Source organism: Meriones unguiculatus, chromosome 15 (genome assembly GCF_030254825.1).
Source record: "Meriones unguiculatus strain TT.TT164.6M chromosome 15, Bangor_MerUng_6.1, whole genome shotgun sequence".
NCBI lineage: Eukaryota > Metazoa > Chordata > Mammalia > Rodentia > Muridae > Meriones > Meriones unguiculatus.
This window is the reverse complement of record NC_083362.1, coordinates 69,251,550-69,276,969: the sequence shown is the minus strand read 5'-3', so window position 1 is coordinate 69,276,969 and position 25,420 is coordinate 69,251,550. Positions and strand designations below refer to the sequence as shown.

General features: G+C 41.3%; 1 protein-coding gene across 1 annotated transcript in view; it reads right to left on the bottom strand.

The window, feature by feature from the left end:
- Daw1 (dynein assembly factor with WD repeats 1) overlaps positions 1-24,848 on the bottom strand; it is a 42,101-nt gene extending 17,253 nt beyond the window's left edge. Inside the window, exons 1-7 of the mRNA XM_021657579.2 lie at positions 24,559-24,848; positions 13,245-13,317; positions 10,929-11,073; positions 9,191-9,249; positions 8,083-8,205; positions 2,833-2,932; positions 53-160 (exon numbers count right to left, since the gene is read on the bottom strand). Of these exons, the coding sequence (XP_021513254.2) occupies positions 53-160; positions 2,833-2,932; positions 8,083-8,205; positions 9,191-9,249; positions 10,929-11,073; positions 13,245-13,317; positions 24,559-24,598 (648 nt within the window). The 5' untranslated portion in view covers positions 24,599-24,848. The remainder of the gene's footprint in view (positions 1-52; positions 161-2,832; positions 2,933-8,082; positions 8,206-9,190; positions 9,250-10,928; positions 11,074-13,244; positions 13,318-24,558) is intronic.
- Between the last annotated feature and the right edge of the window lie 572 nt (positions 24,849-25,420).

The window sequence follows — 25,420 nt, the reverse complement described above, 5'->3', positions numbered from 1 at the left end:
GAGCATCTAATAATCAACACAAATGATAGGCTAATCAACAATATGGACGTACTGTTAGAGTGACCACTTCCTCTCCATTCTGAATGTCCCAGAGTTTGGCTGTTGTATCCATACTTCCGGTAGCAACCACTGTACTTTGAGGGTTGAATGACAGACACACCTACAAACACATGAAATGGGGGAAACTTGAAAAAAAACAATGCTTTGAACTCTTAGTTATACATGGAATCTGTTGCAGCTCTCTTAGCACATTCAGGTTCAGTAGGTTTGTATAGGAACACACTAAGCCATCGAAAGTGAGGAACCTGTTATCTCCAGGTAGAACCGTGAGCAATCTCCTTCTAAAGAGGGGCCTGTTCCTTTCAGGCTACTTACTGTGTCACAGGTTCTCTTTACAGCTTCCAGGACACAGAACTGCAGCCAAAGCACAGCCCATATCAGGCAAGATTCAAGCTGGGGGTGGGGAGGGTGGTCTCTGTGTCCTTGCAACTATGACCGCAGTCCTTCTGAGCATGCTTTTCAGTGGATAACTGCGACTTCTGGCTCACTCTGTCAATTCCATGTCCTGGATGCCCTTCCTGTAGGCAGTCCTTCTAGCACCCCTCAGACTCAGGCCCTAGGTCCTCCTTTTAGCAGCTGTGCTATGGTTATATCTTCATCACCAAGTACTCTATCTCTGGCAAAAGGATGCTTCTTAGATGGCACAGGTATCTCTCTTCAATCTGTCTCAAAATTCATGTGATCTCCTCTTAGTACAAGCACAGAATTAGGGAAGGGAATGACAATAACATGAACTTCCAGACAAGGAATCACCCTGGATTCCCCTTTCCTCGGATCTGTGTGGTCCTGAGCACCTCTCTCTCTATTCCGTTTCACTTCTCCCCATCTCATCTTCTGTAGGACAGTGCTCATCACAGATCACTTGAGTAGCAGTAAGATCTCCAGCGAGCTAGCGGGTGCCTACCGCTTCATCTGCCTCCCACTTCTCCTTCATAACGTTAAGAAAAGAAAAAGAAAAATCTCAGAGGAGCATGTCTGGCATAACCCTTCCAGCTGGAAGGCCTCAAAGGCACAGCATTCATTACTCACAAGATAGAGCTCGGACGCCTTTGTGTGTCATGCAAGTCCCCTTCTATCTACCACATGACTTTCTCCTGCCTCTTCTACTCATTCACTTCCACTTGATATTCCAGCTTCGGCTAGATACAGATGTACAGAGACACGGTGTCATTAACCCAGGAAGCTGTGCATCTCCAGAGCCCCTTGCCTTTTACCCTGGACCAGGGGTAGCAGGCAACTCGGCGCGTCTGCGGCACATCCATATGGCATATTCCATGCATGCCACTTCAGGAGGTTGAGTTCCCTGGCCACAGAGAGCTACCTGAATTCTCAAAATAGCCCCCCTGGGTGCACATCTCTGGACACAGAGCAGTACTGATCCCTAGGTCTGGAAGCATGTGCCATTCTCCTTCTCTCATTCTTCCTGAACATCTCCCCTGGTCAAGGACACCTGGCTGCCTCCACTCCCGTACACTTCCAACACAATTATCTGTGCATCTTTGAACCTCTTCAGTGATGTGTCTACTCCTTCTGCTGAACTGAAAAGTCCTTAGTGACAAAACCCTGCATCCAGTTCCACCCGGCATTCCACAACTACCCACCAGATTACGCACGTAGATAGCTCTGGAGTTTTTTGTCTCTTTGTTTTAGTTTTGCTTGTTATTAGCCCAAGTTAGCCTAGAACTCCCTATGCATCCAAGAACGACTTTGAGATGATTCTCCTGCCTCCACCTCCCAGGTGCTGGGATTAGAGGGCTGCCTGACCACCTCTAGCTTATGCAATGCTCAGAAGCAAACCCCTGTGCTGCTGCTAAGTAAGCATGGGCCAACTGAGCTACTTCACTGCCCTTCACACATGGTTAACAGTTAATAATTATTTGGTTGATAATGTTGCCTATGAAATTATAAAATAAACCATGTGCAAAACAAATCGTTTCAAAATTCTAAGGGAGTGTGGTGACACCTCTGTTTTCTAAAAATAATGTCTTTCTTCAACTTTGGCCAAGTGACTGTCGGTGCCTCAGTTTCCTTAACTGTGCCTCAAGATAGGGATGCTAAGGGCAAAGGTAAGCAAATGCACATCAATGCCTTGAGAACAGTAAAGCCACTGAAATGTGCCTACTACATCCCATGTCTACACCTTGCCTTAAACCCACCACGGGCTCCTGTCGAATGAATATGCTATGAACCTGAAGGTGGGTGAAAACCAAGTTGCTCCTAATTCAAGCAGCCTGTTTGTTCTCAAGGGTTCGTCACGTGATCCACACATGTCAGTTTTCTCACTAACTGTCATAAGATAGGATACAGATGACAGGGGACAGGGGCCTCCCAGCAGGGACCACTATTTATTTGGAGTTTTAGACAACTTGCACAAGTCGGAATCCTATTGAGATGCAGGAAAAAATCAGCTGACACTTTCCGTGTGGTTCATAGAAGTTATTTTAGAGCAACAGTGGTACCTCATCAACCCTCATTGAGCCAGTCCTTTAATGTCCAGCAAATGAAGGTCAGAGAGCAGAGCTGCCCATCACACTGAAATGCCAATCACGTGGCATGGCTACTTAGTCGGTGCAGGCTACTTTAACTGTATCCATGAGTGGTTCCATTTTAAGTGGTGAGAATTACATCTGTTCTGCCATGGACAGTCCACGCAGGCTAAACATCCTGGGTCAAAATCGGAAAACTCAGTATAAAAGCAACCTCCACTCTCAGAATGGGATCCTAAAAGGAAAAGTGACCCGGAGGAGTCTGCAGGAGGTCAAATGTACTCACAATCTCTGCCGTGTGGCCCCGGAAGGTATGGTAACACTTTCCCGACTCTGCACTCCAGAGTTTACAGGTCTTGTCGAAGGACCCAGTGGCAATTTTGTCCCTGCAAATTTTGAAAGTCTGGATTTTAGAAACAAATGCAGCCACCTTACATGATACACCGAACTAAGACTAGATGTACATGGCTATTGGTCCACTACTTAGGCATACACTGCACTGTTAAAACAATGAGCAAGTTCGTGTTTGCTCCAATAAATAACAAAACCAATGTCTAATTTTAATCATATGTGTGTATGTTAAAGATGTCACATGAACAGTATGGATATTTTTTGCAATTATGACAGTTTTTGAGTTAACGAAATAATAATGTAATTTCAGAAAATTCATCATATGAATAGCAATAATACGCAGACTTAGCTGTATGTACATAAACTATACAAAGGGGTAACAATTTAAAAAGGAAAAAGTCACAGAGATAAATCTAGGTAAGCACATGGCTGATAAGATTTTAAGAAGTTGACCTCAGTGATTCCTTGAGAAAATAATACCAAATGATTCCTGTTGTAGAGGGATTTAGAGCGGATAGACTGGAGAGTGGAATCCTGTGGGCAGAAAAGATGGCTCAGTTGGTCAGTACTTGGTGCCCAGGCTTGAAAACCTGAGTTCAAGACCTAGAACCTACATGAAAAAGCCACATGTTGGGGCTAGAGAGACAGCTTGTGAGTTAAGAGTTTGCACTGTTCTTGAAGAGGACATGAGTTCGATTCCCAGCTCCAGCAACAGGTGGCTCAGGTGACTACAGCTCTAGTTTTGGAGATCCCAAGCCCTCCTCTGGTATCTAGAAATACTGTATCCACACACACATGTCAGTCTCTTTCAAACAAAAGGTCACGTTGAATTTAGGACAAGGATATAGTCTTTTTATTTTTATTTTTTCTTTACAGTTTATTCATTATATATCCCAGTTGAAGCCCTCCCTCAACTCCCCCAGTCCCACTCTCCTTCTCTCTTCCCCTTACCCCCTACCCCTAGTCCACTGAAAGGTGGAGTTCTCCACTATTGCCGTCTGCCCATAGCTTTTCAAGTCTCATCAGTACTGCCTGGATCCTCTTCCTCTTCCATGGCCTGGCAAGACTGCATCATCAGGGGAGAGTGATCAGAGAGCAGTCAACTGAGTTCATAATAGAGGCAGCCCTTGCTCCCCTCACTCAGAGATCCTCATGGAGACTGAGCTGCCAATGGGCCACATCTGAGCCAGGGGTCTTGGTCCTTCCTCTCCATGCATGGTCCTCCATTGGTGCATCATTCTCTGAAGGACCCTTGAGTTCAGATCTTTTAGTTTTGTTGGTCTCCTTGTGGGGCTGCTGTCCCCTTCATGCCCCTCTAATCCCAACCCTCTCTTCCTCCATAAGACTCCCTGTGCTCTGCCCAAAGTTTGACCCTGAGTCTCAGCATCTGAATGGATACAGAAATGGTACATCTACACAACAGAATACTACTCAGCTATTAAAAACAAGGAAATCATGAAATTTGCAGGAAAATGGATGGAACTAGAAGAGATCATCCTGAGTGAGGTAATCCAAAAACAGAAAGACAGGCATGGTATATATTCACCAATAAGCAGATATTAGCCATATAATATAGGTCAGCCATCTACAGACCTAAAGAAGCTAAACACTAAGGAAGACCCTAGGGAGGATGCTTAAATCTTATTCAGAATGGCAAACCGGATAAACACCAGAAGTGGTGGAAGAGAGGAAACAGGATGGGAATCTACTATAGAGTGTCCTCTGAAAAGAAGGATATAATCTTTACTCAAAAGTCATAAATAACTTAGCCTGATTATCCTTCCATCTTAGTACTGATATCTTTTCTTTCATCCCTAATCCATATTTACCCTTTTCAGAAAGTAATGTCCACCCATTTGGATTATTTGGTGTGGTGGTTTGATTTGGTTTGCTTCAGTTCAGTTTGGTTCGGTTTGGTTTAGTTTGGTTTAGTTTGGTTCAGACAGGCTCTCATTACAGAGTGGAGGCCTCAATCGGGATTCTTGTGCCTCAGTCTCCTGAGTGTTGAGACTCCAAACATGCATCACTGTGCCTCAAATTCTATTTTATTTTATTTAAAAATCTAAAATATTTACTTTTTTCTTTCGTTTCTCCAGTATTCTCATTTTTCTTTTCCAAAGTCAGGCTCTTGCCTTTGCTGAGCAAGCGTTCTACCACTGAACTACATCCTTGGTCCCTACATTATAATCACATATTATCTTGCTGAAAATTCATGGCTTTTAATATAAAAGCCAGACCATGAGGCCCAAATCACATACACCAAAGTTATAAGCGTTGAGGACAGGAGCAGAACTTGCACTGTCCAGATTAGTGCTGAAGTCTTGTCTTTTCCCTCTGGTCCCAGGCCATCTGCTCATGTGTCTGCAATCACCCTGACTACATGAAGCAAGGGCCTTTCTGTGCATGCACAGGGCAGCTTGTCCCAGTGAACAGTCACAGAATCCCCAAAAGCTTCCTGGCACTCCAGGCCAGTCAGGCTCCAGGGTCTCAAAAGGGCTCTTCCCTGCCATCCAGTCCTCTGCTGCCCTTCAAATCCTGCTCGATATGAGCTCACAGACCTATGAGTTACCTCAGGCCATTTCGCTAGCCTTTCTGGTCTTCAGATGCATCAATCTCAAGTTGCCATTATCTCTTGGTCAATTTGTATTCTGTAACAAACTGTTCTCTATGCCTTTACGACGTCATATAATAAAAGATAATTATCATGATTTAAGAATTACAGTATCGAGTCAAAATTACCCTTGGCAATATAAAACACACCAACACTAAGTGAGCACACACACATAGGCACACACTTAGACACAAATGTGTGAGTACACAAACATATTCCATCTCACTCTTTGAGAGCTGTCTCAGACTCCTTCTCTGAACCCCAAATGCAATGATGTGCAATGGGAAACCCTGCTTTGGCTCATAAATAAATCATCAGGCTGGGATGACTCTTCATAATTTAACACGTGGCTCTTCATCAAAGTGTAGGTAGAAATTAGTAGAACAATCAGAATATATGACTCTCTCCAGAAAACATTGTTCACAGACACAAAAATACCATGCCTGTTAAATAGACTCCTAATGAACATTTAGTAAAATTAAAGATTACACCAGCATTAAGACAGTATATTTGTAATTTCAATGAAAATTTTTATTTCTACAAGGGAGTTTAATTAACTACTATAAAATTATCATTATGATATAAAAATGTATGCATCGAAATTAATGTTCTACAATTTAATTATACTAGTTAATCAGTTTATAGTACCAATTAAAATTGATTGTGCCATCATAATTAAGGTGTTTGGGGAGTTCTTTTAAAAGATATAATGAGAGGAGAAGCTCACAAGTCAATTGTTTCAACTGTGACATAAAATTCTAAGTGCAAACAATCTTACAGACTCCATCTTCTCCCTCTGCCACTCTATCAAAGCAGGCCCCATGCCTCGTGGGGGCTGATGATCCCCTGCCTCCTCGCATTGCCCTCTGATCTATCAGACTACCAAAGCCTTGTCAAAACACATTCACTCTCCCACTCCTGTGTTCACAAGCCCCTTTAAGAAGCCCAGTTCCACAGGATAACGACGCATGTCCTCCAAAGAGCGTGCTGACCTCAGCCCTGCATCGCTCTGTGGAAAACAGTCACTTCACAGACAGATTAGCTTGCTGGGAAGCTGGTGAATCAACAATTTAAAGCCCAAGGTGCTCCTGCTCCCGCCCTTGGGATAGTCACCAGGCTTCCCTCTTCAGACTTAGGCTTTATGAGAATCATCTTTAAAGACACACAAACCAGGAGAAATCTCCCCGGTTTCCTTCCCTTCATCCTTAAACCATTTACTGTTCTATTCTAGCCACTACGGTGAGATAAGAAATGAGCCAGATTCCTCCAGCTATCTTCATTAATGGAAAAAGCCATTTCGAGGGATCATTTGTAAAAGAAAACACTTTCATTGAAATTCTGCCCAAAAAGATACACTCGGGTGGCACTCTTGTGACAGCAAGCCAAGGTCTCTGAACTCACTAGAGTGACCCTGGGTCAGCCAATAAGACACCTGTGTCGCAGTAATCTGAATGAATCCCACAATTTTTGGCTTTTTTTTTTTTTTAAATGGGATATGAAGGACTGGAGAAATGCTTCCTTGAGTAAAGATACCTGCTGCCCAGCCTACAGAAATTGATCTCTGGGCCCACATGGTGGAAGAAGAGAAGTGAGGCCTAGGAAACGTCCTCTGACCTTAGCATCACCATGTATGTGTGTGTGGTGGTGAGGGAGAGGGGTAAAAATTAAAATTCTGAAAATAAATTGAGTCCGTATTTCAAGTTTTTAAATAAAAAGAGCAACTTGAAGACTGTAAATACATCAGAGGACAGAACCCATTGGATTGTACCCACAGTTTCATTTAGGAAAAATCTTCTCAGACATTCCCCTTATCTGCTCATAGAAGGCAGCAACTCTCTCTTCATCTTTGGGTCTCCTTGGTGTAGACTATATTTTTTAATTATTTTGATACTTTGTGTAACTAAACTCCACAGTCATTTTCACACTTATTTTCACAGGTTTGTGGTCACACAACCACCCCTCCCTCGCAAAGCTTAGAAACTCACCTCTGAAGGGCCAGGCAGAGTGATGGGTGATGGGTGCTTTGTGGCTGCAAGCACCCACAGTGTCGCCAGCATCAGAAATGTAGTGGATAAGAAGAGGGCACTGCTAGCGTACTGGATCAGCTAACCGCATTGACCTGAAAGGGGAACTCCACTGTTCTTGGCACTGTTATTTAGCACATTGCCACTTGCATATGTTTTTTTTTTTCTCTGCCTTGAGACTGACTACTCGTTCATACGTGAAAGAAGTCATGGGATGCAGTAGTTGAATGCCATACTCTCCAGAGCCACCGACACAAGGCTGGGCACCAGCGAGAACGGCTTCCGAGGAACTTGAAAGGGAGGCAGGGAGGCAGCCTCGCTGACTGCATCCCCAGCTCTCTGCAGCGATGCCGGGGGAAGCGCCCTTCAGCTCTGTATTCAGTAGAAAAACTAGAGCCAAAAGGCAGGAGACGTTGCAAGAAACTTGAACAGCTTCCAAGGAACAGCAAAAACTCAGTACATTTTCATTCTCTCTCTTTTTTCCCTCCATCAGCCACTAGGTGCTGGGGTGAGTACACGGACGACGGAGTGAGAGAACGAAGGAACATACCCGTAAGGATTGTTGAAGGCTATGGCGTAAACCACGTTCCTGTGGCCCTCCAGGGTGTGAAGCTCCTCTCCGGATGCGGTGTCCCACACCTTGCACGTCCGATCATAGCTTCCTGTGATGAAGCTAAAACAGGCGACAGGAGCACATTGCAAAGTGAGAAAGGCAGGGGTTTGCTCAGTGATACCTTGTTTGGGTTTTTCTGTTGTTGTTTCGTGGTGGTGGTGGTGGGGGGGTTGGGATAGGGGAGGGTATCCTTGTTTGATTTTTGTTTTTTTTTTTCCTACATGATAACTTTTTAATTATCCTTTGGTGTGCCTTTTTATATAGGATATTATATATTCGGAACAAAGAAAACTGACTAAATAAAAATCAAATATCCTCAGCTCCATTCCTTTAACATTCTTGTACAATTAAAGTGTGTGTTATAACGACTTCTGCGGCTTTGTAACACCTCACATCGTGAGCAGGGCTCTGCTCTTGGTTGTTAGATCGTAACTTCTACCTTCATCATGCCTCCTCTCGTCCCCTATACCCTACATATCCTCTGTCGTTACGTTCTGCAATATAAAAATGCCTTTATTTTTGAGAGCCACTTTGTTTGTGCTGTTGTATTACAGGGATCAGAGCGAACTGGTAAGGCATATTTGCATGTCTGTATATGGCCCTCAGAGCTGAAGCTGATCAGAGCATCCTCAGAACACAGGGGTGGTGGTCCTAAGCATCACACAAAAGACACAAAGCCGGATAGAAAACGCCCTCTTTTGAAGGAACACATCCTGACCAGCCACAGTGATGCCCCCAACTGACAGCTTCTACAGCCCAGGCAAAGAGGCAGACACCTCCGTGTACTGTTCTGCATCTTCTTATTCTTGGCTGTAGCTCTTGAGGACACCTCTGGGTGCTTCTCGCACAAGATTACACCAACGCATAGAAAAGCTGGATTAGAGCAGTGGGAGCCAGTGCTTGCAGCATCTTCTGTGGTTAGCAGGATCAGGGAATCCGGGAGATGGGCACATTAGGTCTGTAACTAACTGAACTACTGGAGAAACCCTCAGAAAGGTTCATCCTTTGATTGCTAAACGTTAAAAAGTTAACAAGGGGACCTTACCACGATCCTGCTTTGTTGAGCGCCACATTGGTCAACGGCAGGATGTGTGCTCTGAGAACCTTCAACGGAAGGAAACACCATTTATTTCAGACTCACACCAAATTAAATGTATCCATTTTAACTTCAAACATATGGTGACTTGTGATGTATCCTTAGCCACATGTAGTAAATAGACAAGATCCTCAATAGCCAAATGAACTAAGAATAAAAGATAAACTGTACTCTCAATAGCTACAGATAATTGCAAAAAGTAACTGACTCTTCACTTTCCATCAATATCAACTAATTGTTAAGGTAAATTATGGCTACTGAAGAACATTCCATATAGCATTCTTTTGTAACGTTTGTTTTGTACATGCTATGATTTTCTATGGATATTTGAGCAGTGTACATGAGAAAAAAACCTTAACTATGTTTCAAATATATTTTACAATACAATATTACTTTTTTTTTAAATCTTAAGACTCCCTTCAAGTTGGAGTGCCTCATTTATCCTTGAATCCCTACACTATCTATCAGGTAGTGGATACTTTGTGAATACTCATTGAATAAATATAGATCGAATAACCCATTGGTTGGGTGGGTAGCTGGTGTGAGTCAGCCTCAGTATGTCTGCTTTCAGAATGTGACTATTATTAGCTTCCTCTTAAAAATCAAAACATATCAAATATGTTCCTTTACATGAGACATTTCAATGTCATGGAAGTGACACAGCTTATATTTGTAATTAAACAGTGCCACCTGCTGGAGAGAAAATAAAGTGTGGGACCTTGACTGGATGAGGACCAAGAGAACGTGGACATTTATCATGAATGATAAACAAAAAATGTTTGTAATAATAATACTTAAAACAAAATGATATGTCAGTCTGATATTAAGCAATCTTAGAACAATTTTAATTTAATTTTAAAAGCTGTTCTTCAGTAATTACATAGGTACATTTATTATATTTTTAACTTAGTCAGAAACAAAGGGGAAAAAGCATATTTATACCACATTTGGTCAATAATTCGCTGGCTTGTAATTAGTTCACCATAAAGCAGAAAATTGAAAGTGTTGATATACTATGAAATACAACTTCTTAGAAGTACTCTAACTAGAAAATAATCTGATTTAAAAAGATAAGTAAATTTACTCCAAGTCCTTATTGAAATTCTCAAAAAGTTAGTATTTTGAGATTCACTCATTATTTCAATAAGTACCTATTGAAGGTTAGTCTTGGCAAAATGCAAGTATTTTTCTAGAAAAAAATAAAATAAAAGTAAACATAGCCAAGCAGTGGTGGCAATGCTATTAATCCCAGCACTTGAGGAGCAGAGGCAGGTGGATTTCTGAGTTTGAGGCCAGCCTGGACTGCAGAGTGAGTTTCAGGACAGTCGGGGCTATGCAAAGACACCCTGCTTCAGAATGAAACAAAAAACCAAATCAAACTATATATGTGTGTGTGTGAGTGTATGTATGTGTGTGGGTATGTATATGTGTGTGTATGTATGTGTGTATGTGTGTGTATATATATGTGTGTATGTATCTATATGTGTGTGTATGTATATGTGTATGTGTGTATGTGTATATGTGTATGTATGTGTGCGTATGTATGTGTGCGTATGTATGTGTGTGTATGTGTATGTGTATGTGTGTGTGTGTGTGTGTATGTAAGTGTGTGTGTGTGTGTGTGTGTGTGTGTGTGTGTGTGTGCTAGGCAGCAGTGGTGGTCCCCACGTCCCAAAGCATGCCTTACCTTAAACAGGTAGAAACTGTGGTCGCAGTGCTGCCTGAGTTTCTCCTGCAGTCGCTGCACGAGGAGTCTGACTTGCTCTGTCCGAGACTCTGTGATCAGAGGCTCTGCTTTCTGGATTTCTCCTACTAGAGTGTTGACGTCAGTACTGAAATTCACCCCAGAAGATGGAAAGATATCAGAACATGAAATATCTCCCATGCTCATGTACTGTTAAAATTGACATAGTAAAAATGGCCATCCTGCCAAAAGCAATCTACAGATTTAATGCAACTCCCACCAAAACACCAACACAATTCTTTACAGACCTTGAGAAAACAATTCTCAGATTCATATGGAAAAAGAAAAAACCCAGAATAACTAAAAACAATATTGTACAATGAAATATCTTCTGGAGGTATCTCCATCCCTGATCTCAAGCTGTACTGTAGAGCAACAGTAATAAAAACTGCATGGTGCTGGCATAGAAACAAACTGGTAAATCAACAGAATCGAATTGAAGATCCAGAAATAAACCCACACACTTACGAATACTTGATTTTTGACAAAGAAATCAAAACTATACAATGGAAAAAAGTAGCATCTTCAACAAATGGTGCTGATCTAACTGGATGTCTACATGCAGAAAAATGAAAATAGATCCATACTTATCACCGTGCCCAAAACTAAAGTCCAAGTGGATCAAAGACCTCAACGTAAAACCAGACACACTAAGTCTGTTAGAAATAAAATTGGGAAAGAGCCTTGACCTCACTGGCACAGGAGACAACTTCCTGAACAGAACACCAACAGCTCAGGCTCTAAGATCAACAATTAATAAATGGGACCTCATGAAACTGAAAAGCTTCTGTAAAGGACACTGTCATCAGGACAAAATGACAGCCTACAGACTGGGAAAGGATTTTCACCAACCCTACATTCAACAGAGGGATAATATACAAAATATATAAAGAAATCAAGAAACTAAACACCAACAAACCAAATAACCCAAATAAAAATGGGGTATAGAGCTAAATAGAGAATTCTCAACAGAGGAATATCAAATGGAGGAGAAACACTTAAAGAGATGTTCAATGTCCTTAGTCATCAGGGAAATACAAATCGAAACAACCCTGAAATTCCATCTTAAGTCCATCAGAATGGCTAAGATCAAAGACTCAAGTGACAGCACATGCTGGAGAGGATGTGGAGAAAGGGGAACCCTCCTCCATTGCTGATGGGAATGTAAACTTGTGCAACCACTTTGGCAGTCAATCTGGCATTTTCTCAGAAAATTAGGAATAGTGCTACTTCAGGATCCAGCTCTACCACCCTTAGGCATATATTGGAAAGATGGGGTACTTGCTTTAATGAAGAGCATTATATTGTGTTTTTTTTCCTGTTGCATAAAGTAATTCAATTTGTTTTGGAAATCAAAATGTAAGTTATCAACACTCCCTCCCTTCTTTCCTTTCTTCCTTCATTCCTGCATGCCTGTGAGCTTTCCTTCTCTTCCTCCAGTAATCCCTGTGCTCCTCTCAGGAGGTGGGAGGCAGAACAGGGAGACTTATTTTCAGGGAGAATGGAGTCTCAGACCAACCAAAGCTTGTGATTTTTTTTTTTTAATTAGGTATGTTACTGGTCCGTGACATGCTGGCTTTGCCTGTGCAAGTGGAGATTTGGATGGGATTTCCTACAGGGTGAATCCCAGTATTCTAATCTATGGAGAGTTCCTCTGGGCTCACAAGGAGCCTCAGTGGAGGAGCTCCGACTCCAAGCCTCTGCCCACACCCTGACAGTCCATAAGCCTTGTGAGATACGTCTTTACTGAAGAAACAACAGGCTTGATTGTACCTTTTAAACTCAGTAGCCAGCGCTCCTCAGAAGTGTTAAGGCTACCAACAAAAGGAAAGCCTGAGAAACCTGTATGGCAGAGAAGAACTAAAGAGACATGAAGACTGAATGACCTGCAGATCCCAGCTAGGGTCCTGGAACTCAGAGGGGAGATAGGGCAAACCTCAGAAAGCCTGAGCACACTATGGCCATTTATGATAATGCATCGATACTGGCATGCCAGCTGTGACAATGCTACCTAGAGAGAAAAGCCTAGACACTCTCTCTTCAATACTTTTTCTGAAACTATTCTAAACCAACCAGATCATATTCTAAAATAGCCCTGCTCAGAAAAAAAAAGGGGGGGGGGCGGGGGAGCAAAGTGATGACCTTATGACCTTTGTGTTTTCAATAATAAGGTTATTCAACCCAGCCACACATCCTCACCGAGTGTTCCTCTAAAAGGTTCTGATGTGAAGCGCGTGCTGCATTATGTGGCAAACTTACCTAGGACTGAGCTCAAGCAAATCTATGGATTTGGTCTTTAATTCTCCACCTTTTTCATATTCCAGCATAATTCCTATAAAAGAAACAAGCATGCTATAAAGTGCTTAAGAAAACCTGGGAAAAGGTTAACAAAATCTGAGTTCGGTTTTTTTCTTTTTTTCCACTTTTCCTTTTTGGATGTGTAATTGTTGTTGATTGTGGTTTGAGTCTGCATTTGTGTGTAGTCGATGCACAAGTTCGTATGGCTATATAAACACGCAAAAGAGAGAGTGCACACACTCGCGTGAGCACACGACGAGGCCACAGGTCAATGCCAGGTGTCTTTGTCTGTCACTCACTGATTCCGGGTCTCTCAAGCTCATAAATGGGGCTAAGCTTGCTTTCCGATGACCATCAGTGGTTTGCCAGTATCTGCCTCAGAAGTGCTGGGATGCTGCGGGTCTGAAATCTGCTCCTCAATCGCGTTTGGTGCTGTGCTTTGAATACGAATTATCCCCCATCGGCTCACAAATATGAGCGCTTGGTCCTCAGCTGGTGGTGCTGTTTAGGAAGGTCATGGGAGCTTTAGGAGTTAGAGCCTCCTGGGTAGAAGTGGATCACTGAGGGGCGGGACACCTGGGTCCCACTTCCTGTTCCTTCTCAGCTTCCTGAGGGTAGGTGTCATGGGATCAGCCCACAACAGATCCACACCAGGAGCCCTGAGTTGTTGCAGTATATTTAATCACACTGCAAACTACCCAGGCCTGGTGCTGGCAGGACTGGGAAACACACAGCTAGGATCCCTAGCACTTTTCACTGAGGCTGTTCAATGGAGGACAACGCATCCCATCCATCCTAAAAGAGAAACAGTAAAGTCCCAGGTGTGCAAAATCTGCCCACAACTACACACGGAAGGGACCAGACACGTAACAAGGTGATGAACCTTTAAAACAAATATTCTAGATAAAAAAATCTTAATAATAATCCCATAGTCTTAAAACTAGTAAGAGATGTTCAACAAACACCAATATCCGGGGTATGCTTTTTTTTTTTTAATCACCCATTATACTCACAACTAGCAAAGGCCAGTAACAAACACCAATACTGAGATGAATGATACTTTTTAATTATCTGTTATACATTTTGAAGAAAGTATTATTAAACGTGCCTTGACACGGGCTGGAAAGATGGGTCAGTACTTCAGCATGCATACAGCTTTTGCAGAGGATGCCAGTTCTGTTCCTGGCTCCTACAACCACCTATAAACCCAGCTTCGAAGGAGTCAGACTCCACGGATACTTAGAACTCATATGAATATATCTACATACAGATCCATTCATATAATTAAAACAAAAATTGAAACTTAACAATAAAAAAATGTTTCAAAAAACGCACAGAAGTTGTTTATGCCAGCATAAGACCTGCACAAGGTGTAACCAGCCAACATTCGGGCACTGAGGGGGAAAACGGACTCACAATTGCCTACCCCTCCTTGAGGAGTCATGGACAATTGAAGCCTGTTGGAAGGGAAGAGTCAGTTTTCTTTAAGGGTGTGGTCCCTAGTACGTAAACCATGTTTCAATGGATGGTTCCACACTCAGGAATGTGTGGACAGATATGAAGTTGAGGGGTTGGGGATCTCAGAGGAGTTGGAAGAGGAGTAGAAAGTGAATATAATCAGAATACATTATATGTGTGCATGGAATCCTCAAAGAATTAATAAAACACTGCATATATTAACCCTTAAATCACAAACCCGTCTGATTTTTCCATTCTGAAAAAAAAAGTCAGGCAATAAACATAACTCAATACAATGAATCGAATGAGAATTTCAAAAAACAAAAGGACAGTAGCTTGAGGAAAATATGAGTCTATTGTCTCAGTCATAAAGATGACCAAAGGTATATTCTATGTCTGTGTACACTTAGACATGAAATATACTCAATCCACAAAACAGAGAGGAGAGAGACCAGGGCACAGAATTGACCACATCCCAGTCACACATATTGTCTGCCTTCTCGTACTTCCTTGGGATACTGCACCTCCTCCAAACTCAAGTGTGGGCCACAGGACATTTTACACTTTCCAGACATCTTGGGACAACAAATACTCTTTTATTGGGTAATAGTTTCCACGTTAAAGTTGAGAATTTTAAAACATTTGTTCAGTGGTTTTCTAACAGATTCGTAACAGGCCAACATAACAGTATACTTTAAAAAAAAAAATAGCCATACATGGATATAACCTAGAACCTCTGCTCAGATGTAGCCTGTGGTAGCTCAGTAACCAATTGGTTTTCCATAGTGAGGGGAACAATGACTATTTCTGACAGGAACTCAATGGCTGGCTCTTTGACCTCCCCATCCCCCAAGGGAAGAGCAGTCCTGTTAGGCCACAGAGGAGGACTTTGCAGTCAGTCCTGAAGATACCTGATAAAACAGGATCGGATGAAAGGAGAGAAGGTTCTCCCTAAGCTGTGGACTTGGAAAGGGGCACGGTGGAGATGAGGGAGGGAGGGTGGGATCGGGAGGGAATGAGGGAGCGGGATACAGCTGGGATACAGAGTTAATAAAATGTAACTGATAAGAAAAAAAGAAAATTAAAAAAAATAGCCCTGTGTCCCCTCAAAGGAAACCATCAGAACAGTGGCAGAGTAGTTTCGCACTCATCTTCAACACCCAGCCTAATTGAGGCCAGGTGTATTCTCACTCCTGCCTCTGCATTCAAAATCATGCCATACATATGCTGTCTCAGATGAAATACAAGAAAAAAAAATGGTCATATAGTGATATGTAATAGTCAATAGCCTTTTCAAATGATGACAGTTCTTCATTAATATAATATTAAAACTTAATTTAAAACTTAAAAGTTCTTTCAACTTTTAGTGATAGTTTCAGCTTGGTGAGTTCTGTGCTAGACAGATACATTAAAATCCAAATTGTCAGTGGAGTTTTATCCAGGCATAACTGAAAGAAAAAAAAACACTCTGAATTATGCATAGCTTCTAAGTGTTCACAGCATCTATCACATAGCTTCCAGCAACCACATCTGTTAGCAGCACCTCCAATCTGTCATCAGAAAGCTCTCACTGTTGGCAAACTATCACTATTGTGCTGGTAGGTACAAGTTTTCTGAACTTTTTTTTTTCTCTGAAAGCTCAAATTTTATCATTGGCAAAAGAAGTACTTAGGCTTCCAGTAGAAACTTTGAAGTTCATTTTGTTAATTCTCAAGAAAATGTCTGCCAAATGCTCCAAGTCTGAAAAAATATCAGTTTATACGTCAGTCCTTCAAGAAAAAAAAATGACCTTCAAGGTGTGTGTGGGGGTGTAGGATTTGGGGTAAGGAGGTGCCACACAACCACAAATATTTTGCTAAGGAAAACCATGGTGCTTGCTAAACACATGAATATGTGCCCTCAGACTGTTAATTTAGATTGGCAGTTCCTGCCTTTCTACCCATGGCCCTTCAGAGGTAGCCAGTCCCGAAGCTCACACTCCCTTCTTCCTCAAACACATCTTCCTCGGGCTTTTCCAAATGTTTTCCCTCTTTTTCCTCCAATGAATTTGTTCCTTTAAGGTTCTTTACTGGTAAACACTAATGGTCTTTAGAGTCCCTGTTCAAGGATTCTTTCTTCTTACTCATTCTATTTATCTGTCCGTCTATCTATCTATCTATCTATCTATCTATCTGTATTTATGTATATATGTATGTATGTGTATCTTTCTTTCTATATATCTACCTACTTATCATTCATTCATCTATCATCTGTCTATCTATCTATCTTCTATCTACCTATATATCCATCCACTCATCTATCATGTATCTATCTATCATGTATCTATCTATCCATCCATCTACCATCTATCTACCTATCATCTATCTATCTAGTTATCTAACTATCTATCTTTCATTGATTGGTATTTGGCTTTGTCATGTGCTAACCATTAATTATAATTATAAACTTAATTACAGCTCCACACTATGGACCACTTGAGTTCCAGACATGTAAGGTGACTTACCCTCACATTAAACAAGCAAGGCTCTTCTCCCAGCCCTACTCCTCCTCTGGGATCCCTTCTTGGTGTCACAATCTAGGAAGGAATTTATCTCAGTACAGTCTTGCGACACTTGGCAAAACCTACACAGTTCACCCAAGCATCTGTTGAGTAATGAAGTTTACTACCTTGGAATAGAGAAGGCATTCTGAATGCTTCTAATGACTGATGAGATGCCCCAGAACCTTCTAGCACAGGAGAAAACGGGAGCTAGGGTGCTGTTCTCCAGAGTTTGTGTTAACATTTCCCACCTCGACAGGAGATAGGTGTAGTAAGGTTTTGGAGTCAGACTCTAGTTCTATAGTTGCAAAACAAACTTATAAACAGAAAACAAAAGGTTCTGAAGAAAATTCTTGTTTAGAGTGAAAACAGCCAGCCTTTGGCACATTGAACTTGTCAGCAAAATGTGGATACTACAATATTTTTCTCATTTTATTAGTCCTTTAAGAATTTCATGCAATGTGTTTTGTCCATATTCCCACAACTCCTCAACTCCTCCCAGATGCACCTCTTACTTCCCTATGCACCTTACTTTGCATCCCCAGTTATTTATTAAATCCATAACATTTTTAAAATCGTTTAAGAACATAATTAAATGCACTATGGTATAAAAATAAACTGAATGGGGTTTAAAAACAATGTAAAGATCTAAGGTTGAAATTAGATAAGAAATACATATATATTAACAAATGAAGATGCAATTAATAGTAAGATCCCATTTTCACTTGCAAAGGAAACTGTTGGGTGCCTGACTACAAAATTAGTGAGAAACACACAGGATATATCCAAACCATTCAACAACAATCAGAAAAAAATGACATATGAAGAGGTGCGGTTTCAAAGGACAAATGTCAGTGTTACAATGATGTCAAATGAATGTATGAAACTGATGCCAAGAAATTTTTAATTTTTTTCCTGAAATATTGTTTTACTATGCAGCACAATAAAGTATAAGACAAGAAAGTGTAGTCCGGATACCAAACTAGATCACTGTGATAGAAATTATCTACACATTGACATCTCAAAGTAAGATGAAGGCAGCATATAGAATTTGGAGGGAAAACAATATGTTATTTAACAAGTAATGATACAAAAATCAGCTGGATTGAAAAAAAACAAAAGCAAAAGCATAGTCACACACATAGAAAAAAGCTGCAAGTTGATTAGAGATATTAAATTTGAGATAAAATATGAGTATTTTGAATAATAGAATATACTTATATTTCAATGTCAGTAATCAGTTTTTTAAGTGTGTAAAACTCAAGAGCTAAAAATAAAATTTTTGAAAGAGATTTCTGCAATTAATTTTAAGCTCCTACCTGGTAAAAGAGATGGCATTAAGAACATTTCAACTCAGGGAGTTCAGTATGAAGAACTCTAATCCTGATTTTAAAGAAGTGAAATGAACAAACGGCAGGAGTGGTTAATTTGGGCGTGGGGGCAGACAATGATGAGTAAATGTACAAAATTAAGAGTCTGTCTCATTAACAAGAAAAAATAAAAATACGATTTCTATAAATTAACAAAGGTTGCAGGTGCCAGTGGCACTCGGTGGTAACGGAACTAATGTACAAAGCGACTTTACCAAGGATCATGGCATCCTCTGGAGGACAAGAGCAGTATTAGTTCTCCTTTAACGTTAGCATATAAACCCTTAAAGAAGAGGGCTCCACGGGTTATCTGACCCAAACAGGATGCAGTATTTTGTACTATATAAAGCCTACCTGACTGCAACGCACTGTTACCAATAGAATGTTTTACCTGTGATTGTAGGATTTTACATTTTATATAAATTAACCTGCTATGTACTGTTACTGAGGAAAGCAAGCACTCAAAAGAAAAAAAGAAGTTTTCTAGTAGGTGCTATGAAGCACAGGTGTTCTACCTGTGGGTCCCAACCTCTTTGGGGGTTGACCGACCCTTTCAGTCGAGTTGTTTTTGACCATCAGAGAACACAGATATTTACACTACTGTGCATAGCAGTAGCAAAATTGCAGTTATGACGTAGCAACGGAAATAATTTTATGGCTGGCAGTCACCACAACATGAGTAACTGTATTAAAAAAAAAAAAAAAGGATCGCAGCATTAGGAATACTGAGAACCACTGCTTTAAGGGATGGATAAGTAATAAAATAATCTATGTCTTAAAGATTGAAAAAATATAGAAGTTGGCACCCCACATTATACAATCTGGTATCCCATAAAAATGCATTCTTTTAAAATTAGCAAATATTTTTTTAAGCCTGGCCAGGATTTTCTCCCCTCTGTTCAGTACTAATCTTCTTTTTCTATCAAAATGAGCCGTGTTCAAAGCCCTAAGGCTTCCTACTAAAAACCTGCTAAGTTGACGTACAACCAGATCTAGAAAGTAAGGTACAAAGCACGAAACACGCACATTTGGCTGCTTCATTGTGACATACTTATCACAACTACAGAGCTCAGACCGGAGCCGAAGGCTATGGAGCATGCTACAGAGAATACAAAGAAAAAAAGACAAAGGTGCTAATGGTATACATGTCTCCCCAGTGATTTGTTTCCACATCCCAATATTCTTCATCTCATGTTGGCCTTCGGTTACTATGCAACAATAAGCCTCATCCCGAGGACACTTCAGAAAGAAGCGTCTACTCCCACCTCAGCAATGCATCAAGAAATGTTAATATCCTTTACTCGGAACAGCAGAAACTTTTGAAGCAGTGGGGATCTTAACCAGTTTAATTGGCGTGTATTTAGTTCCTAACCAAAGAGCAAGGAACTGAACACAAAATAACAAAAGAGACAAAGGCTGTCATAACTGCATTGGTGGAAAAGCTCAGTCAGCCAGCTCCTGAACTTTAAAAAGCCAAGACCTTAATTGGTTACTGAACTAATGCGCCTGACCAACATAGAAGGGAAATGGTCTTTGTTGGGTCTGCCACAACCTGCTATGTGCATTTGGTCACCAGGTACTTAGGTAGGGACAGGATTGATTTTGTAGATGCTAACAGAAGGTTGTTCCAGACATGCAAGTGGGAGGATTGAAATGAGAGCCTTAGAAGGCAAAACAAAATTGTCCTCTATATAGACCTGATAGAGGGAGTAGAGAAACATTCCAAGTCAGGCATTTTTATCTCATAGGATAATGTTATCAAAACACCCACTTGCTATTCAGTAGTGTCTGTAACACTTGCATATAAAATAACACCCAAGGATTGGAATTTAAAAATCAAATATTTAATAGTGCTAAGTAATGTGGCCTCACTATAAAAATAATTGAGATAAGAGTTGCAAGCCAGAGTCTGCAGCCTGCCCTAAATATGAGAATCCTGCTAGAATATTGGCTGTCACAGCTGGAGCAAGCAGAGATCATATTTCTCTCAGCTAATCTCCTCTCAGTTCCAACATCCTCTCATAAAGATTTCACATTCAGCACACATGTGGCTGGATATTTTATGCACCAAGGTCTATGTAGCTGCTGAAAGCAGATGATGAACAAGGCAGGCAAAGTTCCTCATATAATTCTTATCTTGTGGGGAGAACTAAGCAAGAAAAATTAATTAAAGGGTGGTATATTAGGTTGAGATAGCCCTGGGGTGGGAGGGTTATAAAATCAGGAAGGAGGGCTGGGAACTACCTTGGGAAGACAGAGTCTTTAGAAAAAGAAGCCATCGAGGCTTCACTTGATACACCTTTGAGGAAAGGGTTAAAAGTCTGGGAATACCTGAGATGCAAAGGACCATCGAGGAAGAACTATCCCAGGAAGCAGCAATAGCAGGGACTCTGGGTAGGACTACACCCACCTGGTCCAACGTACACAGAACAGAATGTTGTTGTTAGGGTAGGGTTCAGAAAAGTTCAGGGTCAGAGAGGCAGAAGGATGAGGTCCTGCAGGAGGCTGGACAGCATGGCTCTTTGCTTTTGAGATTAAAAATGAACAAGTGTGTGGGGAGCTTGAGTTGCAGAGTGACTTGGTTGGACATTTCAACAGTCATCAGGTTGCTCTGCTAACATGGGTCAAGGTGGAAGCTATAGTAATAGAGAAAATTGATGTAGTGAAGTGAAGGTGGAACAAGGTTTCTGATAGTTGGTAATACTGGTATAATATTGGTATAATGTTACGTAAGATGGATGGATGGAGAGAGTCAGAGACAGAGACAGAGACAGATACGGATAGATGAATCGGTGGGTGAATGAATAAGGAGACAAAAGGCGAACACATTATGCATTAAAGAATATACAAAGTGAGAGGAAGTGCAAATAAGAATGAACCCCAATATTTGTGATGAGCTAGTATAAAACCAAAGCTGCAGGAGAGATGGGAGGGACCATGGAAAACTTATCTCTTGTGATGTCTAGATGCTCTGGACTACTCAGAGTGTTTTCTTGGCCTTGGGAATAGCTGAAGTTGTCCAGCAAATAAATACAAATGTGTAAGAGAAGTTTGAAGTCAGAGGACTGAGGCATTCCAAATTGAGAGAGCAAAAGAGCCAACATGATAGAGAGGTTAGTAGTAGTGAGGGAGAAGAATGGCAGACCATTCCCCTTAGAAGCCAGACAGAGTATCCTTGTGAGTCCAGCGCTGCTGTCTGCCCAGGATTGTGCCTTAGGGCAGGTGTCATCTAAAGAAGTAAACCGCCAAAGAGGTAAGAGTGAAAACCCAGTGCAGATTGACTTCAGGGAGACTAATGCCAGGTGGTTCATTGTCAGCATATTTAAAACACAGCACAATTTGAGAAGAGGTTTTCAGGCAACAATCAATCCAGTGAGTCCAATTTCAGGGGCACAATAAAGTGTAAGGCATGTCTACATAGAAGCTCTTTTTCAAAGTACATGTGACCATGAGAGTGGGTCCCATAGCTAAAAGGCCTAGAATCTAGTATGTTCTGTGACCTACAGCATAGAGGTCAGCAGAACATAAAGTACATGAGACATCTCCCTTAAGGTCTAAGGAGGGAAGAGTCTGGGATAACCACTCTAGGAAATTTGGGTAAGGTCTGCCCTCTACTGCAAAGGGTGGCTGAGGTCTACCTCCACCGATAGCAGAAAGGCCACCATGCCCTTAAAATCCACTCTCATCTTTCTGGATGGAATTCAGGTATTTGACTTTCATCTCCTTCATTGAGGAGACATCCCTATGTGAATAACATTCCTGGTTCTCTTAGGGCTTCTCTGTGAGTACAAGGAGCTCTGTGCCCCCAACATGTGATATAACCAATGCATTCAGAAACATGGAGGTCAGTAACTCAGTAGGAGGTACTTTAGACATGGAAAAGGAAGGTTTCTCTGAGTCAGTGGAATTAACTAGAATAAAGTAAAGAGGCTAGTCATTGTGAGGTGTAGGGGAAGCTTTGTCCAGAGAGAGGACAGTGAGTGACAGGTCTTCTAAGTTTTAGAAGAACAGTTCAGAGATCTAAAATATAGAGAGGCCAAAAAGTAAGGTTCTAGAAGTCAGCAGAGCAGGCTGCATCAATTCTTTCAGACTGTATTTTCTAAGCCTAACAGGAGTATAATAGGAGATTACTGGAGATGTTTGCTTCAAAATCTACCGGCAAACAGTAGATGAGAGTGAAAACCAAGAAGCCAGTTGACAAGGCACTGAAGTTTCCCAACAAGAGATGGCAGGTGCCTAAATTAAGACTTGAGCTAAATTAGCAGATGGAAGGGATTCTGAGTCAAGAAAATTGTGATGGAAAGATGGGTGAGCTGATGAATTCACAAAATATTTTGGAAGTAGAGCTTCCAATTTGTTGAGAGAAGGAAAAGAGTGAGCAGAAAGGAAAAATGGGAGAAATAAGGACAACCATGTGGCTTCTGCAAAAACAAAACAAAACAAAACAAAAAAAACAAGCAAGAAAAAAGAGACAGGTGATGATATTATCTGCTGACAGGGAACAATGTGTAAAAACAATGAAACCCAGACAGCATCGAAGAAAGGAAGAATGACAACCTTGTCTGTTAGACATTTTGGCCAAGATGATGACCTAAAATATCGGCTGCATAGCTGAAGAAAATGAGACATGTGTCCTGAAATTCAAGTCCACATCCTTAAAACTGTCTTGGTTAAACTGGCACAACACTCTACTCTGAAATACCTGCCATTTCTTTACCCATGTGTGTCATTGAGCAATTGTGTTTAGCCGTTCTTCTGAGCCATGTTTTGAGGACTTTATTTTTATTTAATATATATATTAATATATTATATATTAATATATATATATATATTAAGACAGGGTTTCTCAGTGTAGCCTTGGCTGTCCTGGACTTGCTTTGTAGACCAGGCTGACCTCGAACTCACAGAGGCAGAGATGCCTCTGCCTCCAGAGCACTGGGTTTATATGCCTGCACCACCTCGCCAGCTTACATATTTCGTCTTATTTGCTATTTCAGTTACACGTATTCATTTGTGTTATGTGTGTATGCACATGAGCATGTGAGAACATGCATACATAACATACCACAGTGCATGCGCAGAGGTCAGAGGGTAACTTTGGGGAGGCAGGTCTCAGCTTCCATCACATGAGATTCAGCTAGGATTAACAGGCTTGGCCACTGAGCCTTGTCCCTGACCCTTTTATTTTCAATTTGAGTTCCTAGTTGAAGCTGGAAGTTCTCCTCCTATTTTGTTCTCAACAAGTCGAGTTCCATTTCTCTCTAATGGTGACCATGCCCTCTACCTCCACAGATGTGACAGATGACCACTAGAAAAGCATATACTACTCTAAAACGGCATCATTTTTGTTGACTCATTTCACAATCACCATATCAGACACAAGGACTCTGACCCACTTTAAAGTCCTAGGACAAGGTACACAAAGCTTGCTCATAATCAACTGATTTCTTAATAGGGCAGACTGGAGGGTGGTGACCAAAGGTATTACATTCAGTTGAGTGTGCAGTTTTTTTGTTTTTGTTTTTGTTTTTTTTTTTTTTTTTTCACGCTCCGTTCACTCTAATGTGATCATTAAGAGTTTAAAATAACAAGAGGTTCTTCTGTTAAATTCCAGGAAGCAATGTCCCAGGAAGTCGCTTTTCATTGCCCCTTCAGCCCCTCCTCCTCCTGAGTTATCTAGAAAGCATTTAAAAGTTTAAAGACTTCCTCAAAGAGTCACTTAAAGAGTTTGAGGAACTGAGGTCAGCACGTGAAAGGATGGGAAGCCCAGACTGGAGAGCTCTGGCTTTCTGTCCCACTCTGTCACTGAAGCAACACACTTTGCGCCCTTCCCCAAGTCCCCGCCCCCTCCTTCAACCCAAACCATCCCAGGCTGGGAATCCAGGGCCCATCCGTGGGAACCCCGTACCTGGTGGGTAATACCGAAGCAAGAGGCTCTTGAGCTTCATTTTCTTACCCTCCTACTTTGATGGGCTTCGTAGCCATGGAAACGGATAAACAGCAGCGGAACGCTGAGGCGCATGCGCAAGTGTTTCCGCGGGGTCTTGGCGAGTTCCGCCGCCCAGAACTAGGTATGTTCAACTTGCGGCTAGCAGTCCAGAGAAGCAGCCAGTGTTCCCAGGAATGGCGCTACTTCACCCCAAAGAGTTAATTCTTTAACTTTAGGATTTCCCCAAATCAACTCATTATTTTAGCTTCTTTTCAAGTGTAAGAAGATGTGCTGTTGTGGAAAATAACATGTTCATACAGTTTTCAATGAAGATCAAAGAAAATTATGCAATTTTTTAAGAAACTATTGAATTAGTATTCTATTTTCTGCCAAAGCCTCTAAACCAACGCTTTCTCTTTCCCTTCTTTGTTAAAGAAAAATATCACACCTCTTGTAAGATTTAAAAAAAAAAAAAACAAGCCAACCAAGATGGCTTGCTTGAAAGACTGGAAAGAAAGTTGAAGGAAAAAATACTGACAAATACAATTAAGTCTGGTAGAAGAAAGCAACATACTTCCAGCTAGAAGTGACCCACACTGGGCAAGCAAATACATACACGACTCTTCCTGCTCAGCCATTCTACTAGTTAGCACAAGGTTCAAACCTGAGAAAGGGCTAAAAATTTTATTTTCTAGAAATGAGGAAGTTTTTGGGTAGGTTGTGTTCACCTGTGTTATTGCTTCTACACCTGCTACTTGAGAACATGGCCACTGGAAAAACAACTTCACTATGGGGAAATCCAGCAGACAGGATCTAAACACTGACACACTGACATCCCATA